This window comes from Leptopilina boulardi, unplaced genomic scaffold (genome assembly GCF_019393585.1).
Source record: "Leptopilina boulardi isolate dan_hultmark-lab unplaced genomic scaffold, ZJU_Lbou_2.1 LbouV2_213, whole genome shotgun sequence".
NCBI lineage: Eukaryota > Metazoa > Arthropoda > Insecta > Hymenoptera > Figitidae > Leptopilina > Leptopilina boulardi.
Window position 1 is genome coordinate 3,615,984 of NW_026137767.1, and position 20,753 is coordinate 3,636,736.

At 25.6% G+C, this 20,753-nt stretch overlaps 1 protein-coding gene across 4 annotated transcripts in view; it reads right to left on the bottom strand.

Moving 5' to 3' along the window:
• The window catches only part of LOC127279000 (uncharacterized), a 163,301-nt gene that overhangs the window by 87,835 nt on the left and 54,713 nt on the right, over window positions 1–20,753 (bottom strand). For 3 of the 4 annotated variants that reach the window (XM_051301047.1, XM_051301045.1, XM_051301044.1), the window contains exons 2-15: window positions 18,562–18,617; window positions 12,674–12,869; window positions 10,918–11,022; window positions 10,610–10,726; window positions 9,740–9,987; window positions 8,095–8,344; window positions 5,567–5,809; window positions 3,895–4,014; window positions 3,620–3,753; window positions 2,045–2,282; window positions 1,560–1,682; window positions 1,321–1,455; window positions 869–1,102; window positions 61–576 (exon numbers count right to left, since the gene is read on the bottom strand). In XM_051301047.1, the coding sequence (XP_051157004.1) occupies window positions 61–576; window positions 869–1,102; window positions 1,321–1,455; window positions 1,560–1,682; window positions 2,045–2,282; window positions 3,620–3,753; window positions 3,895–4,014; window positions 5,567–5,809; window positions 8,095–8,344; window positions 9,740–9,987; window positions 10,610–10,726; window positions 10,918–11,022; window positions 12,674–12,869; window positions 18,562–18,617 (2,715 nt within the window). The remainder of the gene's footprint in view (window positions 1–60; window positions 577–868; window positions 1,103–1,320; window positions 1,456–1,559; window positions 1,683–2,044; window positions 2,283–3,619; window positions 3,754–3,894; window positions 4,015–5,566; window positions 5,810–8,094; window positions 8,345–9,739; window positions 9,988–10,609; window positions 10,727–10,917; window positions 11,023–12,673; window positions 12,870–18,561; window positions 18,618–20,753) is intronic. The other variant, XM_051301046.1, reaches the window with a different exon arrangement.

A 20,753-nucleotide genomic window follows, 5' to 3' on the forward strand; every position in this document is an offset into this window, starting at 1 on the left:
TAATTCGCTGATGACATGTACAGATTTTAATTGAATAAAAGAAAAATAAAAAAAGAGTACCTTCGCAAAGAGAGAAAGGATTCCCGTTAAAACCAGGTGGACATTGACACTCATAACTGCCGGGAAGATTTTTACAGATTGCATTCACTCCACAAGCGGGCTTGTCCCTCAATTCAAGACATTCATTAATATCTCGACATTTGTGTGTTTCAGCGTCGCGAGTGTATCCTCTTTGGCAGATGCAAACGCTACTTCCGACAAATTCATCCTTGATACATTGTTCGCCAAGTGGACATGGACTGTTGGGTCCGCAAACATGGGGCAACAGTGATTTTTCACATCCACCACTGTAGGGATCTCCAGACATTCCACTTGGACATTGACAAGAGAAACTTCCGGGTTCGTTGTAACAGACAGCGCCTTGTGGACATGGATTCGTTGAACATTCATCAATATCTCTACAGCCTCCCTTGACTCCTGGTTTACCCGTGTAACCGTTACTGCACAAACAGTTCGCGACGTCATTCAATAACATACAGTGGGCATTTGGACCACAGGAAAGTTCTTCACATGGATCTGAAATTTTTAATTCGTTTTAATAATCCATAATTCTATAATAATTTCATTCAGAAACTTTTAAAGAATTTTAACAGGGTTGCCACAAGTCAGGGAATTTAAATAAATGTAATGCTAAAAATTAATTTGATTAAAAGCTTTAAAACTAATTGAATTTTTAAAATGAATTTCATTAAAACAAATAATTGTAGAATTAGTTTACTAAAATTCAAAATAAATATTTGATTTGAATCTTAGAAGTTGTTATAAATAAATAATATGTTAAATTGTTGAAATTAATGAAATAACTCACGTCTACAGTCATTTCCAACGTTTGGCTCAGGACACAAGCAACGTTTTTGAGGATCACAAATGGCATTTCCTGGACAGTCATTTTCCACATCGCAAGTGACGACTCCAACGCACTTGATGTGAGGATCTGGATCAGGAATAGTTTCTGGTGGACATGAACAACTGTAAGAGCCTTCTTTATTCGTGCAAGTGGCTCCATGTCCACACGCATCAGGTCGAGAACATTCATCAACATCTGTTATAGAACATTAAATATTTAAATAATAATTAATTCACCTTTAATTCAAACTATAAAATATTTTTTATACGTCAAAACTAACATCTTATTAGCTCTAGCAAACATTTTATTTGATGTAGCAAATTTTTTCCATGTGTAATATTAAATGTTTAAATTATTTAATAAACATTTGGTCAGGAAATTTTTTTCAGTATAAAAAAAATTTCTAACGTTACCTAAACATTGTTTTAAGGCATTTCCGGAGAATCCTTGTTTGCACTGACAACTGTATCCGCCAGGCGAATTTGTGCAAATTGCATTTTTACCACATCGACCAGAGGGACCATTAATTTCATCACATTCGTTGATGTCTGTTGGAATAAGATTTACATGACATTTAATAATAATTAATAATATGAAATATGATAAACTAAAAGTATATTAAAGGAACCAAATATGAGATAAGATATCATACCAACACATCCAGCTGAGATATCATTTGGATTGAACGTCCATCCATCTTCGCAAATACAATAGGCTTCATGACCTTCGGGTTTACAGAAGGCGTGTTCACCACAAATTACTTCGTCGCATGGGGCTAATAATTATGAAAATAGTAAAAACATTTAAATTTTTCACTGAATAAAATGTAAGTCACTTTAATTAATAGAAAATAATTTTTATTTTTAATAAAAATACAATAACGTATAAATAATGATAAATAAAAATTTTTTTATTATTATTTATTATTATATTATTTTAATTTACTTATTAATAACAATAATTAATATTATTATTATTCTTTCAATTGATAAAAAAGGGTTTTTCAATTTTTAATTTATTTATAATCTATTAAATGAAAAATAAATGAGAAAATGTTTTTTTCTATTTTTCATTAATAATAATCAATTGTAAATATATATTTTTTAAAAAATAAAAAACAACATTATTTTCAACTACCTTTGCAAGGCGAATGTGGTGGTGTTCCAATGAATCCAGTTTCACAATCACAATGGAAATGTCCTCTTGTGTTGGTGCAGACGGAATTTGGTCCACATGGATTCTTCAAACACTCATCAATATCTTCACATTCAGCTCCAATGGCCTTGAAACCATCTTTACAGAAACACTGACCTTCGATGCATTCAGCATTGTTAACGCACTCAAAATTGGTTTTGCAGAGTGTTGCGACGTCCGTCTTAAATGTAAAAAAATTAGTACATATATAATTAATTAATTTTTTTTAAATCTCTTGTCATTTGTTATTCCATGAAAAAAATTTAATAATAGTTCAATTATTTAACATTTTTAAACGCGTCCTTAAGAGGCAAAGTTTTTTATATATATTTGTTCCACTAAAAAAAAGTTTACCTATTTAATTCAAATAATCGGTTACTTGATTATAATCAAATAAATATTTATTTTTATGAAACAATTACTTATTTCGAGTCAATTAAAAGTTACTTATTTTAAATATAGAAATTATTTATTATTATCTTTTATTAATAATAAATAAAATAATTAATTGATATCTTCTTCTTAATATTAAAATAATAAAAATTGATAAAAATATCACTAAATTATTAATACGTAAATATTATAATTTATTTTTCTAAAAACATAATATATAAAAATTTAAATAATTTTATTTGGATTTTTCACATTTTTTAGTTAAAAACTTCTATAAGCGCATATTTTTGAATAAAGTCATTTAATTCTAAAAAGGTTTTTTCTTTAATTTTTTTCACTTGAAAATAAATATTTCTTTTGATACAATAAAAAATAATGAATATTAATAATTTGCGGAAAAATTACGAAAAAAATTGAGTTAAATTTTTTTTATCCAAAAAAGTTTAGATATTTTTGCAAGTTATTAACATTTTTTATTTTTGACGACATTTTTTTAAAACAATGTTGAAAAGTGAAAAAATAAGTCAAGAAACAACAAAAAAAAAACCTCTAAAATTTGTCAAATTTTAGAGATTTGAATAAAATATTGAAAATATTTTGTTTTCTTCTAAAAAATAAAGAAACGCCAAATTAAATTTTTATGGTAAGTAGTAGATATGTGTACCAATAAATTCTGAAAATTTGGTGCTAAAAGAAGGTGGCCTTTTTGAGAAAAAAAAATTTTTTTTCGAAAAATTACATTTTTATCCTTGAATATCAATAATTTTCATTCTGCATAATTTTTTTTAAAACAGTATAAAAAATGAAAAAAATAATCTCAAGGGCAACAAAAAAGAATTAAAAAGTACGGAAGTTATGACATTGTTAAGATAAAAATGCAGAAAAACTCATTTTTTTGCCAAAAATTAAAAAAAAAAAATCGTAAAAAATACGAAAAAAGTCGAATAAAAATTTGAAAAAATACGTATTTCTTTATCTTCCAAGTAGAATAACATATCTGATTGTGACGTTAATTCGCAATATATCATTACTTTAAATAAAATTTTTAAACTAAAAAAATCCTGAGGCAATTGGTACTTCCGCACTTAATTTAAATACAGAAATTAATTTAAAAAACCATCTTACCTGATCACAAGCGACTTTCGGATTAGGATTGGCACTAAATCCTGGTGGACAAAGACATGTATATCCAGGAATTGTGTTCTTGCAAATGGCATTGGTTCCGCATGGATTGTCCAAAGCTGTACACTCGTCGATGTCTATATATTATAAATTAATACAAAAAATAATTAGTAAAAAGAAACCTGAAATTTTTGACGGAAGAAAGAACAAATAATCAGATAGAGATTATATAATATTATATATATTATATAGTGAAAGAAATAAAATAAAATTCTAACCACTGCATCCCTTGAACGGATCACCGGTGTATTCTGCCTTGCAGCTACATACAAAGCTGCCTATTGTATCTGTGCATTCCGCGTTTTCTCCACAAGGACTTTTCTCGCATTCGTTAATATCTGTTAATAGTTTTATTCAATCATCGGACAGTTAATTATTAGGTGTCATTAATAAAGGAATAGTTTAAATTCTCGAAAGCAAACAACTTTTATTTACACATTTTACGGACAAAAATAAAGTGCGAATAATTCTGTTTAATTTATTTATTTTTATTTTTTTTAGACGGATGTATAAGGGGAATTCTTTCACAAACGTATGAAAAATTAAAAGCTTTTTGTATTGGGATGAAACTTTGGTAGGAAAATAAAAGAAAAAGATATTTTTTTGTAATATTTTGAAAATTAAAAAATTTTTTTTTTGAAAACAGAGAGTTTAAAAATTCTTTTTTTAAAAAACTTTTTTGTCAATTAAAAAATTTTTTAATTTTTAACTAACACGTTCAAGAAAAAATTACCCTCCTTCCATATATGATTTATGTAAAATTGTGCAAAATAATGTTTCGAAAATACTTTCAAAAATACAAATTGGGATTTATTTCCTCAAAGTTAACTACTATTATTTAAAGAAAAAAGTGAATATTTTTATGACTTCCAAAAGAAGAAAACGAAATAAATAAAAAAAAATAATTTTCCCTTCTCTTAGAAAGGAACTTGTTAATTATATTAAGAGAAATTAAAATTCGATCCATGAAAGGAAGACAAATATATAATTTTAAATAGGTCTTGATAATTGGTTATATATGCGGTAATTATTTAATCGTTAAAACAGCTAATGCGTATATATAAATTGCAATCCAAAAGAACAAGAATGTTTGAGATAAGAATTCTTTATTTTTACTTATTTGCACATTTAACGACTTTTGCAAGAAAAATATTATATTGGTTTCAAAAATCTATTAAATAAACCCTTCATTTTTTATTTTATTTTATACTTTCTTTTCATAAGTTTAACTAGAAAGTATGTAATGTAACATTTTTTATTATATTATTTTTGTGTCCCTTAAGATCAAAATTATATTTAAAAAAATCAAAATTAGTGCATTTTGCAAGAGATAGAAAAGTAGTTGTGGGGTTTTATACACCCAGAAAAAAGATATATTTGTTTCAGAGCCAAATAAATTTTATTTAAGTTAAATCCAAATTGTTTGAGATAAATAAAATTTACTTGAATCAAATAAAACTATATTTGTCTTAGAGTATAATATCTTGTTATTTGTTTCAAACAAATAATTTAATTTTGCACAAATAAAATTTTATTTAGCTCAAATAAATTTTTTTTGAAACGAAATAAAATTTATTACAAAATAAATATTTATTTGTTTCTGAAACAAATAAATCTTTCCCCTCGGTGCATTTTTAGTGGAAGTCTAAATATAAAATTTTATTCAATTTTAATAAAATATTTTTTGAGTTATAGAATTTTGAAAGTTTTACTTTTTTGAGAATTAATTTTGTTTAATTTATTTTTTATAAGCAGAATTCATAAAAGTTGATAAAATTATATATATATATAATAATTTTTAGAAATTTTTTTTTGAGAAAATAATAAGAATTTGAGTTGTTTGCGTTCAAGAATTGAAATTATATAAAGCTTATTAAAAAGGAAACTGACTTTCGCATAGCGTAAGTCCCTGGCCAACAAAGCCTCGAGGGCATAAACACTTAAACGTTCCTGGGACGTTGATGCACTTGGCGTTAGTGGCGCAGGGATTATTCTGAGCGCATTCGTTCACATCGACACAGCCGTGGATGGTATCCATTTGATATCCCAACCGACATCTGCACTCGAAGCTTCCTTCGCTGTTCACACATTCCGCGTCCGCACCACAAGGATTTCCCTCGCACTCGTTTATATCTAATATAGCGTTGTTAGTTGTATTTTTATTTATCATTCAACCTTAATATATAATTGCTATCTATTTTTCACCAAAATTTTTTAAATATTTACATACATATCACTTTTATTTATTTTCTTTTTGGAAAATGTAATAAAAAGTTTTTTAATTTTTCTTACACGGAAAAAAAGGAATAGTTAAATCTAATAACCGGAACGTCGGTGAAGTTCACTATCATCAATGATGGAAAACAAAAAATATTTTTCATCAGGTAAATAATAATAATTTTTGACAAAAAATTTTATTTTAAAAATTGTTGATTGAGTAATGATACAAAAATTTTTTTTGAGAAAAAAATTATAATGATTTAATTAGAAAAATATTTTTTTCTTCGAAATCGTTGATTATAAATGTTGTGAACTTTACCGACTTAACCGGATTGCTGATAAAGAATAAATCTGATTTGTCGTAAGTACAAATTTTTTGTTTTCTCAGTTTTACTGTTGGCACAACAATTTCGAATTGTTAGCCGAACAAAAAATTTGTTGCAACAATAAACCAGATTTGTTAGTTCTTAAAAATAAAACTGTCAGTGTAAAAATCTTTTTTTTCCGTGTGCATATTTCATTTTGTAAAAGTTATTTACAAAAAAAAAATTCACAAATTTTGAAATGTGACGCTTATAAATTTGCGATTTTAATTTTTTTTACATATTTTTCAAATTATTATTCATCTAGGATTAAATATTAAAATTTTGTATATACAGTAAGCCAATTTTTTTGTTAAATAAAGCTGAATTAAATAGTTTATTATTATTTTCGATTAGAACAATTGTATAAGTAGAAAGTTTTTAACTTGAAATAAAACTTTTGAAATCTTCGATTTTTCTTAACTTTTTAATTCCCAAATTTTGTCCTAAAATTTAGGGACATTATTTTAGTATTTAAAAAGTTATTAAAAAAATTGTACGATCACCATTTCTTATGTATGAACAATCGCTTTTTCGAAAAATCATCATAGAGAACTGTACATAATTTTAAATAAAAAAAATGACATACCATTTTCTATATAAAAAAACATGATTTTTTCGAATTTGCCTATAGTTTTAGAATATTTTTTATACCTATCCTACTTCTACGAGGATATTTCATGTGTCTGATGTTCTGAATGTTCAAATGAACGAAAATTTTTTTAGTACTTTTTTAACTTTAAATTTTATTATAAAAAAATATATCAAATTTTTAATGTATTCATTTCTTTTTCATTGCTGTACAATTTTTTGTTTTGTTTATATACCAAAAAAATGATTTCGTTCATTTGAAAGTTCAGAACTTGAGGCACATAATATTTCTGAATGTTGCAAATATATATTAATATATAGTAAACACTATTTCAAGTTCATTAACTCAAAACGTTATAAAAATAATATTAATGACATTTAAATAAATTAAAAAATTTTTAATTACAATTAAATATTTTTTTTCAAATCAATATGTTCCACTTATTGAGAAAATTAAATTTTAAAATGACCATCAAGAAAATGTCGACTACAGTTTAGATTTTTTTTCTACAATATGTCAGTCTAAAGTATGAACATTTTGAAATTGATCAGATTTGCTTAAAACTTGCTACTCGCTATCAGGGGTATTCGGATACGTTGATTTCGAATTAAATATTTTTAAAATTCAAAATGGTGGAATTTTTTAATTCGTCGAATTCACTTGAAATATGTTACTCGAAGCGAAATAAATATTGACTTTTGTAAAAATTTCAAATTTTAAAACTAAAAATTAAAAAAATTGTGTTTTTTAATTAAAAAAAATAGATTAATAGGGGTTGATTGCGAAATTAATATTGAATATTAAATTTTGAAAATTACAAATTTCAAAACTAAAAATCGAAAAAAATCGTGTTTTTTAATTAAAAAAAAAAAATAAAATAAAAAAGTGAAAATTTGTATTAATTCAGTACATGTATTATATTTCCTCTTTGCGATTGAATGAAAATAAACGCAGAAAATAGCGCATCGACTATATAAATGCGCGCATGTTTTTATTATGTGAGTATTTTTGCTTTTATTCATTTCATAGAACATAGATGATCATAAGATTTATCTTTGAGAATGGAGTGGTAATGTAATGCAATGTAATTATTCATCTTTTATTCCAAGTTCTCTTATTTTTAGTGGAAGGATTAACGAGATTAACGACTTCCTTCGCTTTATCGGTGTAGCGTGAAGTTAAACTATGTATAGCGTTATAAGTATAAATCAAGATTCTATCATTTGAAAATGTATATGACTTACCATGGCAGGCTGACATTGGGTCTCCCTCCATTCCTGGAGGGCAGGCACAGCGAAAAGTGCCATCCATATTCGTACACAAGGCCGATCGTCCGCAGGGAGTTCTAAGACACTCGTCCACATCCCTGCATCCATCCTCTGGATTTCCATCGTATCCCTCAGGGCATTCACATCTATGTGCACCAGGCAAATTCACGCACAACGCACCATGTCCACAAGCACCTTCGTAGTTACATTCGTTTATATCGGTACACTGTTCAAACACAAAGGGGCATTATTTCACATTTTATTTATCTATAAAAGCGCAAATCTATTCAAAAGACTGAGAAACGCGTTCACTCTTCTATTCAATTTAAATATATATCGTTATTTCGCTTATTGTTATTACATTTCTACAAAAAATAATCTTACACTAAAAGGAAAATTCCTCAATTTTAATATCCTATCAAATCTAGAGAAATATTTTATTTTTTTACTTGACAGCATTTTTAGATACCGAAGTTTTATTTTACAGAAATTATATTTACCTAACTTTTTATTTGAAAGAATTTTAATTCAGCAGAATTCTCATTCAAGAGAATTTTATGTGATTTGAATTTTTGAGTAACAAAATTTTCAATTTAACGAATCTTCATTTTTCCGAATTTTTATTGGATAAAATTGAGAAGTTAATTTTAATGAAGAAATATTGTAATAAATTATTTATACAAAAATATGTTTTGGATTTAAGACGTTTTGTTATTAATTTTATCATAAAAATGTCTATCATAATTGGAGAATTTTAAGGTTTTGGTAATTTAAAAAAAAAAAAAAAAGAAATAAAAATTATAAATCATTTTGGTTAAGCCCATATGTTTTTAAATTAAAATTTCATTGTTAATAAAATTCTTTTTTTAAATTCAATATTGACAGATTGATTAGTAAAGTCTTCAATATATTAAATTAATAAATTTTAATTAAATATTAATAATATATTAATAATAGAATTAAAATGGTAAATCTGTGTTTATCTCCACTTTTTTGAAAAATGGATTTATCGACTTTTGAAAATTTTCTCCTCGAAAAAAGATTTTGATGTGATTTTTAAAATTGACTGATCACAATTTTATCGATAATTTCTAATTAATTAATTTTAAAAATCGCATCGAATTCTTTCTGACTATTACTATATTCTGATAATAATGAGAAGGTATTTTTTTTGTCTATTTGCAATTTTGGATAAATGAAAATTCTGCGTTTTAAGAATTCTATTAAATAACAATTCGTGCAAATAAAAATTCAGACAAATGAAGATTCGGTGAATTGAAAAATTTGTCACTAAAAAATTCGAATCACATAAAATTCTTTTAAATGAGAGTTCTGCTAAATAAAAATTATTTAAAATAGGTAATTTAAAACTCAAGAAACCTTGTTCTTTTTCAAAAGTAAAAAATTCAAATAAATAAAAGGCAACATTTTACAAAATTACAAAAAAATGACAATAATTTTGAACAAATGACTGAATAAATATTTGGAAATATGAGTTAAAAATAGAAAAAAAGTTTGAACATGTGAACAATGAACTGCTATTTTTAAACCCAGTGGAAAAATAAAAGAATGAATGAATAATGTAAAATTTTCTTTGAAACAATATATATATGTTACTCACAAGTTTGTATGGGTCTCCCGAGTATCCCGGCTGACACGAGCACGTATAATTTCCAAGGGTATTCTGACAAAGACTATTTTCTCCACACGCATCTTGCAACGCACATTCGTCCACATCCTCGCAGTGGACCTCGCCATCGCCAGTGAATCCCGCTTTACATTTACATAGGAAATTCGAAGGTAAATTACAGCACTCAGCATTTTCGACGCACCGTGCAGCAAATTCTGGATTTTCACATTCGTTTATATCTGAAATTTCAAAATTTACACAATTTTAAAAAAATTATATTAATAGAGATATTTATCTCATTTTAATTTTGAATATAAAATTCTTTATTTATTTTACTTTCTTGGGTTTTTAAAAAAATACCATTTTCGATTTTGAAGGGTGAAAAATGTTATTTTGATCTTTTGGGATTTAAAAAAGTTATTTTATAATACCAAGCGTTAAAAAAGGCCATTTTACCTCCAACTAAAATCATTTCTTTCCGAGAGTCTGAACTTTTAATTATTTTAAAGAAATTATGTACATTACTTTTGAGAAAACTACAGTTTCTTGAAAATTGATGAATAAAATTTAGTAAAATTGAGTATCATTAGTAATGAATCAAATACGTTTTACCAAATTTTAATATAAAACTATTGTAAATTTCATAAAAATTGTTTAAATATTAAAATTTCTTTACCATATTTTTCACGACTTGAAAATACTTTTACAAAATTTGAAAATATTTTTATAAAATTTGATATTTATTTTCTTTCCGTATACTGTAATTGAATAGAAACTTGAAATATTTTCATACGGGTATAATAATCATAACAATATAAATAAAAAATAAATAAAATAATAAGTATAAAATTAAAAAATTACCCTCGCAGTGGAATCCATCGCCTTGATAACCAGGAAAGCAGGTACATTGATAGCTGCCAAGTGTATTCGTACAATGGGCAAAAATATCACAGGGTCGAAATTTACACTCGTTCTCATCTGCAAAATATGAAAATGAATGTACACATGTATGAAAAAAAAACTGAACAGTTAACAGTAAAGTTATAAGCCTTTGAACGGAACTTAATATAAAGGTCTTGACCGATGAGCGGTGAGCCACAGGCCTTTTTCAACTCTAATGATCGGTTAGTGATTGCTTTTCCTGTAAAGTACAAAATGCATATACCAACCTGGAACTTGGCAATTGCAGCCTCCGAAGCCATCATTGCAGTGACAGACTGAGTCGAGGCAAACTCCGTTTTGACACAGGGTACCATCTTCTTTGGTACAATCATCTGAAAATATGCAAAAAAAATTGTTTTTTTTAATTCACTCAATTTTTAATAATCAAAATAGAAAATTTTTCTATAATCCTCAAAAAATTAAAAATATATTTAACATGCAAAAAGTTAGCAACGTCATTTTGTTTTTTCGAAAACTAATTTTTTAAGTTCAAAAAAGTAAAAACAATTTTGCAAGACCAAAACTAAAAGAAATTCTCACAAAGATTTACTAAATCTTTAATAATAAATTATTGAAAATAATTCAAAAGTAAATTCCAAAAACGATTTTTCAACTCACAAATATTCAAAAAATATTATTTTTCGAAATCAAATTTTGTTGAAATAAAAATAAAATTTACGAAAAATAAGAAAAATTTTCAAAATAATTGGACATTAAAATTCCAAGAATCATTTTTTTCTTATCCAGAAATATTGAAAAAGTATTATTTTTTCTAAATTCAGAGAAACTTAAACTTTTAACTATCTTCTAAGGTTCTGAAATATTATAGATTTTTTTCTTATAGATTATAATTTATTTAATTTCTTTTTGAATAAGAAAAATTTTTGTAGTGTCGAATTAAAAATTATCGAATTTTTATTTTGCAAAATTTTATAAATTAGATTTTATAATAGGCTGAATTTTCAAATAATATAATTTTTATTTAACACTTAGCTAAATTTCTAAGTGAGAGATAAAAACAATTCTGTGAAATAAAAATGATTTTTATGAAAATTTTGCTTAACATAAATTCTTTTAAATGAAAATTGTATATTATTTAAAAATTCGATGTATTAAAAAATCTGCTATACAAAAGTTCAGGTAAATAATTCTATTAAATCAAAAAATTTTGTTAGACAGAGTTTCTTTAATATGAAAAATCGGCTCATTTTCAAATCTACTTTAAAAAATTCTACTGAATAAAAATTCGATAATTTTTAATTTGTCACAAAAAAAGTCTAACAGGTCTAATATCGGGAATATTCATGTGTCAAAAACTTTTCAATATGTATGAATTCAAAAAATTTTAGCTTCTAGTTTTAGTTTAGTTTCTAGTTCGTTAAAAAGTTCGTTTATTTCAATTAAGCAATATTTTTCAAAGATAAGTTTTATCAAAATCGTGTCAGTCTGAAACCGAAATTTAGTAGTAAAATTTATAACAAAAGAATATTTCACATAGGTATTAGGAACGTAAAAAAATTATTTAAAGTTTAAATTCTTAATTAAATTTAATTTCATTGAGGAAGATGGAAAAAATATTAACAATCTAAGAATAAACGTGTAAATAAAAATAAAAATTTGAATACAAATTTCATTTTCATTAGGTGAAATGGAAATTGAAATAAAAATGAAAAAATTAATAGAAATGAAAAACATGAATACTACAAAATTGAAATAATTAAATTCAACGGTTATAAACGAATCTATAGAAAGAGAGAAGATTAATTTATTCAATTAAGAAGTCTGAATAAAATGCTAAAGAAAATTGATGTTACTATAGTCTCTATGGTATATTGCTTGATTTAATAAGAGCATAATGATGTCTGTCTGCGGTTTGAGTCAGTAAATCTAAATCTCGGATTCTGATCATTTGTCTAGACTATATATGTGTATATAAATACATATATATATATACAGATAATAATCATCTATGCTTTCTCTTACCTGTGCATTTGAGCCTAGTTCGCTGCTCATCTGTGCCTCCAAAACAATCTGCATGATTGTCGCACAATTTCGATAGTTCTAAAAGTTGTAAAATATCTGTCGACTCATTAACTTGACAGCCAAAGTAACCATCTTCCAGATTTAGAAAGAACACTTCCCTCTTCAATCCAGTTCCGAATCCTCTGTATGAATCGGTCTGTAAAATATTTTTAATTTTAGTTTATAATTTCACTTGGCGAGGAAAAATTTTCAAATCTTTTAAATCTACTTTTAGAACTACAAATTTTATAATTTTTGCTTGCAATGTAAAATTGCTGCAATCATTTACATAGAGAAACTTTTCCTTGTAAGAATTCCTATAGTGCTGAGTAATTTGGAAATATATATATCCAACTGATAACTGTTGTCAAAAAAAAAAAAAAACTAAAAAATATTATTTTGAATTTATCACTCGGCAGTATTAAATAATAGAAATGATGATATCGATCACTCCGAGTCAGAATTAAAAAAACCAAAACTAAAAAAGTTTATTTAAATCTAAATTTTAATTTTCTAAATCAAGGTGTCTAACAATTGCTAGGAAAAAAATTCCCTGACTTTTCCCTGACCTAAATTACACTAAAAAATGTTTATTTTGATCAAATAAAATTTATTTTGATGCAATTAAATCATTTACCTGTCTATTATCCCCTAATTTCATAAGTATTTAAACCAAATAAATAATGTTTCGTAAAAAATAAAATAATTAAGTGAAATAAATAAACTAATTGGGGACGTATAAATATTCTTAACATTTTATTTAAAAAAATTTTTACGGCGTCAAATTTTAAATTATCAAATTTTTATTTAGTAAAATTATATATAAAGCAGATTTTCTAGTACATCGAATTTCAAATTAATACAATTTCAATTTCACGGAATTTATGTCAAGAAAAATTTTTTAACATAATTGTTATTTTAGTAAATTTTGGATTTATCAAAATATTTACTTAACAGAATTATCATTGAATAAATCCACAATTAATAAAATTTCCATTTAACAAAATTCTTAATTAACAAAGTTTTTATTAAAGAAATTTTTAATTCGAACTAATTCTTATTTAACAGAATTCTCATTTTTAAAAAATTCTACTTAGTTCTTTTTTTGTCAATTTTTATATAGACATAAATTTCGTTAAATTGAAATAATATTAATTTAAAATTTTTAAAAAGTATTAGAAAAATGCTTTATAAGAGTTCTGCTAAATAGAAATTCTTTTAAATCGAATTTTAGTTAAATGTAAATTGAAAATTTTGCATAATATAAAATCCATTTTATACAATTTTGCTAAATAGAAATTTGATAATTTAAGATTTGACGACGTAAAAATTTTTATAAGTTAAATTATTAAATAATTAATTATTCGTATTAATGAATAATTTACTTTATTTGAAGTTGCGAATCGATATAATAAAATTGTATCAAATAATTTTTATTTATATTGAAAAAGCAAATATTTCACTGAAAAAAATTAATTAATTGTTATCCAAGTTTAAAAAATCATTTATTAGATTCAATAAATAGTAGTAAATAATTATTTACTTAATGAATATAAGATATATCACATGCTTAATAATTGAGGGTGAAGGCCAACTTTTTAATTTGCATTTGTTTAGGGAAAAAAGTAAAAATATTTTGAAACTACATAATAGTTACTTTAATTTATTCATAAAAAATTCCAAAAAATTAAAGATATTCCCTGACCGTCAGACACCCTGTAAATTATTTTCAAAATTTAAAATTATTTTTTAAATTATATACCAAATGTTTCTATAATATATAAAAACATAAACTTAATTTTTTTGTATTTATTTTAAAGACCGAAAGATTAATTTTAAATTAGTTGTACGATCGCAAGAGACTAGTTTTAATCTGATAAATGAACTGTGTTTTTGCTTTGCAATTAAATGCAACAGTTTTAAAACTTTTTTTTCCGTTAACGGGTCGCGATTTTAAGAAGCGTGTACAAGAATAAACTCGCAAAGGTATGGGAAACTTTCTAGCTTATCTGCATATTGATAAACAACTTCTTGATACTAATTAGTTCGCGGAGATAGAAATAAAATGAGTAAAAGCAAATAACTCTTTTATAAATTAAAACGTTCACTCATATTTTTTTACGCCCAAGAATAATTTTGTTGGAAGAAGAACCAGTATATTTGCTTAAAACTTGCTATAGAAAATATATGTATATATATAGTGGACAGGTATAACTTCTCTTGAAAGTGTCAAACGACATTATTTAAATAAGATTATAATTATTATTAAGTTCTCGTTTATACGTGACAAATTTTTTTTATTGTTATGATCTTCAATATTTATTTATATTATCCATTACACAATTATCAAAATAAGAAATAAAATCTAAATAGTCTAATAAGCCGATATTATTGCAGAAAGTAGTTATAATGTCAAAAAAATGTGAGGTTAATTTGAGGTTATTAGCACTATATTTTCGTGAATCGCTAATATTTTATTATTAAAGTATTGACATAAATATATTATTTTTTACTCTAAGCAAAAAAATATTTAGAATTTAGATTCATACACGAAATTAAATATTATATAAGAGCATTTTTTTATACTTTTGTAAATATTGTAATGAGAGCAATTACTATCAGGGGGGGCAACAACTGTGCCGTTTACCCCTACCGTGACTCACATATAAATTTTAAGTAATTTATTTTTCGCTCTCTGAATTTAAATTATACAGAATTTCATTTTTTCAATTAGTATACCTTAATATTATTATTACCAATTTTTACTAATGAATTAAATATGATTATAAATAATATAACCTAATTAAAATGAGTAAGAATCGTAAAAATTTTCACTGATTTTAAAATGGTTTAAATCACGTGACGCGAAGGTAGCGCTCCTAGTGTTCACTATCAATAATACAAAATGTCGTACATCAGTGTGTCTATAGAGTGTCTGTCAAGTGGTTTCTGTTTCGTCGAATATTTTTGTAAGTGAAAAATGCATTCGTTTGAATTGAAGAAGGCATTAATGTATTAAAGTTATTAAGATCATTGATCCATTTTTGATGATTTTCAACAAAGATCATTTCCGAGACTTTGTAAGTACATATGCGATACCGCTATATTACATGTTTTTTATTATCTATATTTTAGAATCGCATTTCTACAGAAAGAACGTGATTAATATAAATTCTTCTCGTGTTCAGCTGATTAAAAATATTAACGTAATACTTTTATTATTATCAGTTTCGTAGTATAAATTTCTAACTTCAAAGTTTCTGTTAATTAAACTAACCTGAAATTCTATACGGTACGTATTATTTTTAAAATATTTTCTGCTTCTAAATGAACGCAAGTTATTGTATACATATAATAATTGATGTTTGTTTTATTGTTTCTTGTATGCGAATTTACATTTAACATTCTACTAATTTATTTATGAAAGAAATAACTTTTCAAAAGTGCAAAAAAAATCTAAAAATTAATTGTAATGCCTTTATATTTGATAAGTTTTTATTTAATTTAATGATTCCTCTTTCTCATAATTAATAGATAAAAAACACAAAATTAGGTTATTTGCCACGTGAACTTAAAAATCATATTTTTAATTTAGTTACTCTTCATAAATTGAAATAGTATTTTTTACATTTCTGTGGTAAATTATAAGATTTCTCGAATATTTTCTATTGACTGAAAAACGTGACAGTTTTTAGCACGTACCTCATACATTTTAAATTTATATTAATTAAGGGGTTAGACCACTGTGAAGACCGAAAATCAGACCCATTTTTAAGATTTTTTTTCAAGAACAGAATAAAATGAATTAAAAAATCAATTATATATTATTCTTAAGTACATATTAAACTATTAAAAAATTATTTTCAAAAGATAAAAAAATTAAAATGGCGGCGCTGACAGTCGATCTACAAAATGATGATGAAGTCCGCAACGTTTTTATAAACAAAAACGAAAAAATAATTAGACAATATCTATTACTTTTGGTGAAAATTAAAGTTATTCGGGGTAACTGGTTTTTATATAAAAGTATTAATTTCTTGAAAGTTTGTGCAAATCAAAATTAGAGATAAATTGACATGAAAAAATAATTCTATTTTAATTTTTCGTTTTTGAAAACGTTGCGGACTTCAGCCTCATATCTACAAAAACCCTTTTTTCATGCAGAGGTGTACGCCAGGTAGAAAATCTTTTTCAGTTTTTGACTTAGAACAAAAAACCAAAAATTTTCTTAATTTACAACTCAAAATCTATAAAAGTACGTAGGGGATTTTGAAAAAACGGATTTTTGTGAAAATGGCACGTGTTTGATTCGAGATTTTGGTAAAAAAATTGGTACAAAATTGTTAATAAAAAAAATCCCTACGTACTTCCATAAAGAATGTTATCTTGAAGCTGTAAACCAATTAGGTAAAGAAGAGCGTTTCTGTACCATCGAAAATCGTTATTCAATTGTTTTAACATTAAAAATATTATAATTGTCATTAAATTTCAAGATTAAGTGAATTGTTCAAGTTTGAAACGATAATTTTTTAAAAGAAAGTAAGCGTTAGTTTTTACGGTAAAATAATTACATATATTTAAAATTAATGATAGTTCAAATTAAATTTGTGCTTAGTAACTTTTGTTTGATTTTATTTTAAATAATTTATATAATATATGAAGTCCTGATGGCATTTTTAAGTCCAATAACAAAAAATAGTGCATTTACCGGTTTTTTCAATTCCAACAAATTTCCTCCAAATCCGAAGCATAAATTAGATAAACTAAAGCCTTTAAAAAATTTTTAATGATAACTTTTAAACATTCTCGACATTAGAGGGCTAATATTTCATTAATAAGTCCACTAGAGAAGATGTTTTTCAACAATATTCAAAAAACGGAAAGTCAAAATCTCGGTTACATATATTATTATTTGTAAAATAATACAAAAAAAATTACAAATTTTACATGAGACAAAAGTTTTGAACGTTCAATTGAACGAAATTTTTTTTCCAACTTCTTTAAGTACTAATTTTATTAGAAAATATTTATTTTAATTATCTAAAAAGAAGTTATTAATTTAATAATTGTTTAATTTATTGTTTTATTTTATATTGTCATCATAATTTTTAATAATTTATAGATTGAAAAAAATATTTCGTTCATTTGAACGTTCAGAACTTTTGGTTCATAATTTTACTCTCTGACTTTGGTGCTCTCTGGATTCAATAAATAATAATTTAAAACCAAAAATGGTTTCGTTTAGTTAAAATATTATATTTTTAAATGATAAAATTTTTGTTTCTAATTTTCAATAAAAATGAGTGAAAAAAAATAGTAAAAAAGTATCTATTTTTAGCGTTCTGAAACGGACGTCTACTTCAATAAAAGTATTCATAAATATAGCAAATATACTGGTACTACAGAAATAATTTTAGCAATATAAAATTTTCCCTCTTGTATATAAGGTCTCACTTAACGCGGGTTTGACTACTGTACATGAGAAAAATGACATATATTGCAAACCTTTTTGCATCATGTTTTCCATAATTTGTGTGATTTGACAAATATAATTTAATCTTTAATGAGAGGGTAAGATTGAATAAATTTTCCAAGAAAAGGTCAGAATGAATATAATGTATATATATATTCAAAGAAAGTTATTTCTTGTATACGTTTCGAAGCATGAAATCAAACAGCAGATTCGCTCGTGGTTACGGAAGTGGTCAATTGCAGAGGGACGTACTTAAGGCACGCCTCCCTCTGTAACGAACTTGGAATTTCAAATTGGAACCGTTACACGCTATAAAAATTCTTATGATCTAGTATATATAGAATAGTAGAAAAAAAACATTATTTTTTATACTCACTGGACACGAAGAAAAAAGTATCCACACCACCAACGGCCAAAGATTTTTCATCTTTGCTGTAAAGAAAGAAAAATTGCACCATTAACGAGTGCCATCCACTTCTTTGCATTACTCAAATTACTTCTGTATATGACTTTGAAAAAGAAATACTAATTCTGATTTAGTGTTCCTGTTTATCGGTTTAACTATTTTTATTTCTTTTATTCATTAATATATATAGTTTTAGTATGCACTTGAACCGTCTTCTTGAAGCCCATATATATGGCATTCAAATCACTCGTTTATTATCTCTTCTTCCTTACTTCAGCTAATTCCCCGAGGATTTTAATAGCCTTCTGCATTATATACACGATTCACTGGTATACTATTAATTTCCGTTTTTAAATTAGTTGTAGATCGCGCACATGTGAAGACACTCTTGAAAACATTTATGGAAATGAAAGCGAAGTAATCGCACATTAAACTTATCACAAACTCGCGCTGGCACATCAAAAACAACAACTCGCACTGACAATTAAAAACGTATTTGCACATTTATATCTGGAGCAACTTCCGCCTTTTCAAGGAATTTAAATAAAATAAAAATCAAATCCGAATCAAATCTTTTTTTTCATGATTTCTTTTTGAATTAAATAAAAATTGATTCCAATGATGATGATGATGATGATGAGAATTTGCTTTGAAAGAGAATTGGATCGTGTTTCTGATGAAGTGTTGGGGGACCGAGTAACAAGTTAGCTAGAGGATATAAGAGAGTTAGGCCTAGTCTCTCTCTAAGGTTTGTGTGGACGGACGAAGGAAGAAGAAGGAGGAAAAAGCAGAGAGAATGTGTAATAAAGGAGGGCGTGCGAGTGCGATGCACCTGTGGCCCTCCAGCCCCTCTCTTCCACACCCTCCACCACCAGCAAACAAACCGGCAACAAGTACAAAGTCACAGCTGCGATACGACGACGACACCTGAAGGTCAATTGTTGTTTTTTTTTTGTTTTCACCAATTTTCATCTGTTTCCACTATATATCTATATAGTATACTTTTTTTCTCAACATTCTTATCACAACATGGGAGTGATTTTCAATTTTTTTTTCTTTCAAGTATCAGGCGGCATGTTGAATCGCGTGTTATCTTTTTTTTCTTACATATTTAAGTGCTATATAACTTATAAATAAATCATGTGTTTCAGACATTGTTGCAGTTCTTGAACAAATTTTTTTTACATAAATACAGATTTTATTCATACTTGTTGAAGTAGTATTTTAACACTTAGAGTTGAAAAGTGGTTTGCCTTATACAAAAGCAACTCATTTTGTTTTTGCATTTTTAGGTAAATTTGTTTTATTTTTCAATTTTCTCTACATTTTTTTTTTGATTCACGGAGAAAAGTGGAAAATAAAAATAAAGTAACTTTTACTACTTCCAAATTAAATCCTAAATTTTACGAAATTTCAGCACATTTCTGTCAATAACTTTTGCTCCGGAAATAGTATTTTTTACGACTTCCAGAGCAAAAGTTTATACTTTTGAATTTTCAAAAGTTTTATTTGAATCAAAGAAATTTTGTTAGAAGTAACACGGAAAAAATATAAAGTAACTTTTACTATACTTACAAAGTAAAGCCTAAATTGTACGAAACTTTTGCGCATCTTTGTCAACTTTTACTCCGCAAATAGAAAAAATTACTCTTAAAATAGTAAAGTTTACTTCGGAAATAGTAAAAAAAAATACTATGCCCGGAGTAATTTTTTCTATTTCTGGAGTAAAAGTTACCAGACATGCGCAATGTCGTGAAAACGTGATCATTTGTGTTTATGTTCTTATATATTTTATACAATTATATTATTTTTATATAGATTATTTAATTGAGTGTTAAAAAAGTACGTGGATTTCCGGGAGTTATTAATCTCAGGAGGGTTTGAAGATTATATAGATCGTTTTGAATGTAAGTGTCAATTTAACCAATCAATCTATAACCTATAAAATTTATTTGTTATTATTCGCATCATACAAAAAATATGTTTAATATAAGATTTATATCTTACTTGGTACAGCAAAAAAGTTATATTAACCTTATCATAAACATATTTTTTTGAATGTGAATACTATTAAATAAATAATTGCGGCTGTATTTTATTATATCAAATTACCTACTTGATTAGTAAGGTTAACTAACTAAATGTTATCTGTTACAATATTT